At 70.7% G+C, this 6,240-nt stretch overlaps 2 protein-coding genes across 2 annotated transcripts in view; both read left to right on the top strand.

Moving 5' to 3' along the window:
- TOP6BL (TOP6B like initiator of meiotic double strand breaks) overlaps positions 1-97 on the top strand; it is a 5,224-nt gene extending 5,127 nt beyond the window's left edge. The window contains exon 8 of the mRNA XM_064437471.1: positions 54-97. Coding sequence (XP_064293541.1) covers positions 54-97 — 44 coding nt within the window. The remainder of the gene's footprint in view (positions 1-53) is intronic.
- A 51-nt stretch (positions 98-148) lies between these two features.
- RCE1 (Ras converting CAAX endopeptidase 1) lies at positions 149-6,024 on the top strand. Its single transcript, XM_064437501.1, has 8 exons — positions 149-426; positions 1,001-1,103; positions 1,201-1,284; positions 1,359-1,437; positions 4,352-4,519; positions 4,611-4,682; positions 5,529-5,591; positions 5,681-6,024. Exons 1-8 carry the CDS (start codon positions 200-202, stop codon positions 5,902-5,904), a joined length of 1,020 nt encoding a protein of 339 aa, XP_064293571.1. The 5' UTR covers positions 149-199; the 3' UTR covers positions 5,905-6,024.
- The last annotated feature ends 216 nt before the right edge of the window (positions 6,025-6,240 follow it).

The raw sequence follows: 6,240 nt of genomic DNA, 5'->3' as shown, positions 1-6,240 counted from the left end.
ACCCAACCCCTCCCCTTGCCCCGCCCCCTGTGCCCACTCGCCCCGCCCCGTAGCACGCCCCCAACCCCAGCGCCGCGCCACGCCCCCTCCCGCCTAGCCACGCCCTCCCTCCGCCCCGCAGCGCCTATCCCCGCGCCCCGCCCGGCGCGGCCCCGCCCCCGGCCCCGCCCCGCAGCGCCTGGCCCCGCCCCCCGGCGCCATGGCGGTGTCGGAGCCCGCGGGCGGCTCGTCCTGGGTCGGGGCCGCGCCGGGTCGCGCCGGGCCGGGGCCGGGGCCGGGATCGGGCCCTGGGCCGGGGTCGGCAGCGGGGGGGGGCCCGACCCCCGCCGCCGGCCCCGGGCCGTGCTGGGCCGCCGTGCTGGCCTGCCTCAGCCTGGCCTGCTCCTACGTGGGCAGCCTCTACGTGTGGGGCAGCCCCCTGCCGCGGTACGGGGGGGCTGGGGGGCCTGCAGGGGGGGCTGGGGGATACTGGGAGGTCTGGGGGGAACCTACGGGGGGCCTACGAGAGGGCTGGGGGGCACTGGGAGGTCTGGGGGGTGCCTACGGGGGGACTGGGGGGGGTCCTGGGGGGCACTGGGGGGTCTGAGGGGGTGCCTACGGGGGGGTCTGGGGGGGTCTCGAGAGTAATGGGGGGTCTGGAGAGTACTGGGGGGTCGGGAGGCACCCACGTGGGGTTGGGGGGGGTCTGTAGGGTACGTGGGGGACATCTGGGGGTCCTGGGGGGAGTCTGTGGGGGACGTCTGGGGGTCTGGGTGGGGTCTATAGGGTACGTGGGGGATATCTGGGGGTCTGTGGGGTGTCTGTAGGGTATGTGGGGGAGGTCTGGGGGTCTTGGGGGGGTTTATGGGTACCTGGAAGGGGGGTGGGGTGCACTTGAGGGTATTGGGGAGGGGGTTTTCAGCATGTTGGGGTGGGTTGTGGGGTCCAGGGGGAGCCCCCTCTGTGTGGGGGGGGGGGGGGGGGGGCGCGCCCCCCCACTGACCCCCCGCCCCGGCCGCAGGGACCACCCGTCTGTCATCAAGCGCCGCTTCACCAGCGTCCTGGTGGTCTCGGGGCTCTCCCCGGCCTTCGTCTGGCTCTGGAAGGAGCTGACGGGCATCAAGGTGAGGGTGGGGGGACCTTAATTTGGGGGGGGGGGGACACATGGGCCCCCCCCCAGGCAGTGCTGACACCCCCTGCCCCCTTTTTATCTCCCCACAGCCGGACACCCCGTTGCCGGCGCTGCTGGGGCTGCGGCTGGAGGGGCTGGTGCCGGCCACGCTCCTGCCGCTGCTGCTCACCATGGTAGGTGTGGGGCTGGGTGGGGGGGGCACGACCCCCCCCCCGAGCCCCCTTTGACCCCCCCATGTCCCCCCCAGATCCTGTTTTTGGGGCCCCTCATCCAGCTCTCCATGGACTGTCCCTGGCGTTGGCTCGACGGCGTCCGGGTGGCGTTTGGTAAAAGGGGGGGGGGGCCACAAATTGGGGCGGGGGTCCAGGGGCTGGTGGGTGAGGGGGTCCCACGTGGGGGGGGGGGATAATAGGGTGGGGGGGCTTTGTGGGGGGGGGGGAGCGGTGGGTTTGGGGGGGCTGGATTAGGGGGATGCGGTCAGTTTTGGGGATGCGAGCGGGTTTAACGGGGTGTGAGGAGTTTTGGGGGGGGGGGCCACAAATTGGGGTGGGGGTCCAGGGGCTGGTGGGTGAGGGGGTCCCACGTGTGGGGGGGGGGGATAATAGGGTGGGGGGGCTTTGTGGGGAGGGGGGAGCGGTGGGTTTGGGGGGGCTGGATTAGGGGGATGCAGTCGGTTTTGGGGACACGAGCGGGTTTAATGGGGCGTGAGGAGTTTTGGGGGGGGGCCACAAATTGGGGCGGGGGTCCAGGGGCTGGTGTGTGTGGGGGGATAATAGGGTGGGGGCGCTTTGGGGGGGGGGGGGGAGCGGTGGGTTTGGGGGGGCTGGATTAGGGGGATGCGGTCGGTTTTGGGGACGCGAGTGGGTTTAATGGGGCGTGAGGAGTTCTGGGGGGGGGGGCCACAAATTGGGGCGGGGGTCCAGGGGCTGGTGGGTGAGGGGGTCCCACGTGGGGGGGGGGATAATAGGGAGGGGGGGCTTTGTGGGGGGGGGGGAGCGGTGGGTTTGGGGGGGCTGGATTAGGGGGATGCGGTCGGTTTTGGGGACGCGAGCGGGTTTAACGGGGTGTGAGGAGTTTTGGGGGGGGGGCCACAAATTGGGGTGGGGGTCCAGGGGCTGGTGGGTGAGGGGGTCCCACGTGGGGGGGGGGATAATAGGGAGGGGGGGCTTTGTGGGGGGGGGGGAGCAGTGGGTTTGGGGGGGCTGGATTAGGGGGATGTGGTCAGTTTTGGGGACACGAGCGGGTTTAACGGGGTGTGAGGAGTTTTGGGGGGGGGGCCACAAATTGGGGTGGGGGTCCAGGGGCTGGTGGGTGAGGGGGGTCCCACGTGTGTGGGGGGGGATAATAGGGTGGGGGGGCTTTGTGGGGGGGGGGAGCAGTGGGTTTGGGGGGGCTGGATTAGGGGGATGTGGTCGGTTTTGGGGACGCGAGCGGGTTTAACGGGGTGTGAGGAGTTCTGGGGGGGGGGCCACAAATTGGGGCGGGGGTCCAGGGGCTGGTGGGTGAGGGGGTCCCACGTGTGTGGGGGGGGATAATAGGGAGGGGGGGCTTTGTGGGGGGGGGGAGCGGTGGGTTTGGGGGGGCTGGATTAGGGGGATGTGGTCGGTTTTGGGGACGCGAGCGGGTTTAACGGGGTGTGAGGAGTTCTGGGGGGGGGGGCCACAAATTGGGGTGGGGGTCCAGGGGCTGGTGGGTGAGGGGGGTCCCACGTGTGTGGGGGGGGATAATAGGGTGGGGGGGCTTTGTGGGGGGGGGAGCAGTGGGTTTGGGGGGGCTGGATTAGGGGGATGTGGTCAGTTTTGGGGACACGAGCGGGTTTAATGGGGCGTGAGGAGTTTGGGGGGGGGGGGCCACAAATTGGGGTGGGGGTCCAGGGGCTGGTGGGTGAGGGGGTCCCACGTGTGTGGGGGGGGATAATAGGGTGGGGGGGCTTTGTGGGGGGGGGGAGCAGTGGGTTTGGGGGGGCTGGATTAGGGGGATGTGGTCGGTTTTGGGGACACGAGCGGGTTTAATGGGGCGTGAGGAGTTTGGGGGGGGGGCCACAAATTGGGGTGGGGGTCCAGGGGCTGGTGGGTGAGGGGGTCCCACGTGTGTGGGGGGGGATAATAGGGTGGGGGGGCTTTGTGGGGGGGGGGGGAGCGGTGGGTTTGGGGGGGCTGGATTAGGGGGATGCGGTCGGTTTTGGGGACGCGAGCGGGTTTAATGGGGCGTGAGGAGTTTTTGGGGGGGGGCCACAAATTGGGGCGGGGGTCCAGGGGCTGGTGGGTGAGGGGGTCCCACGTGTGTGGGGGGGGATAATAGGGTGGGGGGGCTTTGTGGGGGGGGGAGCAGTGGGTTTGGGGGGGCTGGATTAGGGGGATGTGGTCGGTTTTGGGGACACGAGCGGGTTTAATGGGGCGTGAGGAGTTTTGGGGGGGGGGCCATAAATTGGGGTGGGGGTCCAGGGGCTGGTGTGTGTGGGGGGATAATAGGGTGGGGGCGCTTTGTGGGGGGGGGGAGCAGTGGGTTTGGGGGGGCTGGATTAGGGGGATGCGGTCGGTTTTGGGGACGCGAGCGGGTTTAATGGGGCGTGAGGAGTTTTGGGGGGGGGGCCACAAATTGGGGTGGGGGTCCAGGGGCTGGTGGGTGAGGGGGTCCCACGTGTGTGTGGGGGGATAATAGGGTGGGGGGGCTTTGTGGGGGGGGGGGAGCGGTGGGTTTGGGGGGGCTGGATTAGGGGGATGCGGTCGGTTTTGGGGACGCGAGCGGGTTTAATGGGGCGTGAGGAGTTTTGGGGGGGGGGCCACAAATTGGGGTGGGGGTCCAGGGGCTGGTGGGTGAGGGGGTCCCACGTGTGTGTGTGGGGATAATAGGGTGGGGGGGCTTTGTGGGGGGGGGGGAGCGGTGGGTTTGGGGGGGCTGGATTAGGGGGATGCGGTCGGTTTTGGGGACGCGAGCGGGTTTAATGGGGCGTGAGGAGTTTTGGGGGGGGGGCCACAAATTGGGGTGGGGGTCCAGGGGCTGGTGGGTGAGGGGGTCCCACGTGTGTGTGTGGGGATAATAGGGTGGGGGGGCTTTGTGGGGGGGGGGGAGCGGTGGGTTTGGGGGGGCTGGATTAGGGGGATGCGGTCGGTTTTGGGGACGCGAGCGGGTTTAACGGGGCGTGAGGAGCTGTAGGTGGGGGGGGGGGGGGGAGCCCCGAGCGGGGTGGCGAGTTTCGGGGTGCAGACCCCCGCCCCCCCCCCCAATTGCCCCCCGCAGACCCCCGTTTCTGGGCGCTGTGCTGGGGCGACGTGCGCTGGCTGCGGAACCAGGTGGTGGCTCCGCTGACGGAGGAGCTGGTTTTCCGCGCCTGCATGTTGCCCATGTTGGTGCCCTGCACCGGCCCCGGCCCCGCCGTCCTCGCCTGCCCCCTCTTCTTCGGCGTCGGTGAGTGGGGGGGGGGACCCCCGACCCCCACCGGACCCCCCTCGGGGGTTCCCCCCCAACCCCACCCCCCCCTTTCTTCCTCCCCCCCCAGCCCATTTCCACCACGTTATCGAGCAGCTCCGGTTCCGGCAGGGCTCCGTCGGCAGCATCTTCATGTCGGCGGGTACCGGGGGGGCGGGTCTGGGGGTGCTGGGAGGGGGTCTCGGGGTGCTGGGAGGGGGTCTGGGGTTGCTGGGGGGGGTCTGGGAGGGTGCTGGGGGGTGCTGGGAGGGGGTCTGGGGGTGCTGGGAGGGGGTCTGGGGGTGCTGGGGGGCGTCTCGGGGTGCTGGGGGGGTCTGGGGGGGAGTCTTGGGGTGCTGGGGAGGGTCTGGGGGGGAGTCTGAGGGTACTGGGGGGTGCTGGGGGGGTCTGGGAGGGTGCTGGGAGGGGGTCTCGGGGTGCTGGGAGGGGGTCTGGGGGTGCTGGGGGGCGTCTCGGGGTGCTGGGGGGGGTCTGGGGGGGAGTCTTGGGGTGCTGGGGTGGGTCTGGGGGGAGTCTGGGGGTGCTGGGGGGAGTCTGGAAGGGGGTCTGGGGGTACTGGGGGGAGTCTGGGGGTGCTGGGGGGGTCTCGGGGTGCTGGGAGGGGGTCTTGGGGTGCTGGGGGGGTGCTGGGAGGGAGTCTGGGGGTGCTGGGAGGGGGTCTCGGGGTGCTGAGAGGGGTTCTTGGGGTGCTGGGAGGGGGTCTGGGGATGCTGGGGGGCGTCTTGGGGTGCTGGGGGGGTTATGGGAGGGTCTTGGGGTGCTGAGGGGGGAATTTGGGGTGTCGGGGGGATTTCGGGTTCTCAGAGGCAATTTGGGGAGTCGGGGGGAATTTGGGGTGTCGGGGGGGGGGGGGTGCTGCGGGGAGCCCTGTGGGGAGCCCGGGGTGGGGGGGGAGGGGAGGGGGTACGGCACTGGGTGGGGGGTGGGGGGACACACACAGGATTTGGGGGTGCTCAGCCCCCCTTCCCCTCCCCCCCCCCCCCCGCAGCTTTCCAGTTCTCCTACACGGCCGTCTTCGGCGCCTACACGGCCTTCATCTTCCTCAGGACAGGTGGGGGGCGGCGGGGCGGGGCTGGGCGGGGCAGGGCGGGGCTGGGCGGGGCTGACCCCGCCCTGTCCGTCCGTCTGTCCCTCCCGCAGGCCACCTGGCGGGCCCCGTGCTCTGTCACTCCTTCTGCAACTCGATGGGGTTCCCGGCGGTGGGGGCGGCGCTGGAGCACCCCCGGCGCCGGGCCTTGCTCCCCTGTTACCTCCTGGGGGTCTTCCTCTTCCTCCTCCTCCTGCACCCCCTCACCGAACCCGCCTTCTTCGGGGGGGCCCCGGCCTGCGCCCCCCGCCCGGGGGCTGCCCCCGCCTGCTCCTGACCCGGGCGGGGGGCGCCCGCCCCGGCCCCCCACCCCCCCCCCGGACCCCCCCAGACCCCGTTTTTATAGGTGCCGCCGCCCAGAGCTCTATTTTTGTGATTAAAGTGCTTCAAAACCGTGGTGGGGCTGGACTGGGAGGGACTGGGGGGGTCTGGGGGGGACTGGGAGAGTTGGGAGGGGACTGGGGGGGATTGGGAGGGACTGGGAGAGTTGGAAGGGGACTGGGGGGGGACTGGGAGAGTTGGGAGGGGACTGGAATGGAACTGGGAGGGACTGGGGGGGACTGGGAGAGTTGGAATGGGACTGGGAGGGGACTGGAATGGAACTGGGAGAGTT

The sequence above is a fragment of the Phalacrocorax carbo genome, chromosome 32 (genome assembly GCF_963921805.1).
Source record: "Phalacrocorax carbo chromosome 32, bPhaCar2.1, whole genome shotgun sequence".
Classification (NCBI taxonomy): Eukaryota; Metazoa; Chordata; class Aves; order Suliformes; family Phalacrocoracidae; genus Phalacrocorax; species Phalacrocorax carbo.
The sequence above is the reverse complement of the archived record's forward strand: the minus strand, read 5'-3'. Positions and strand labels throughout refer to the sequence as shown.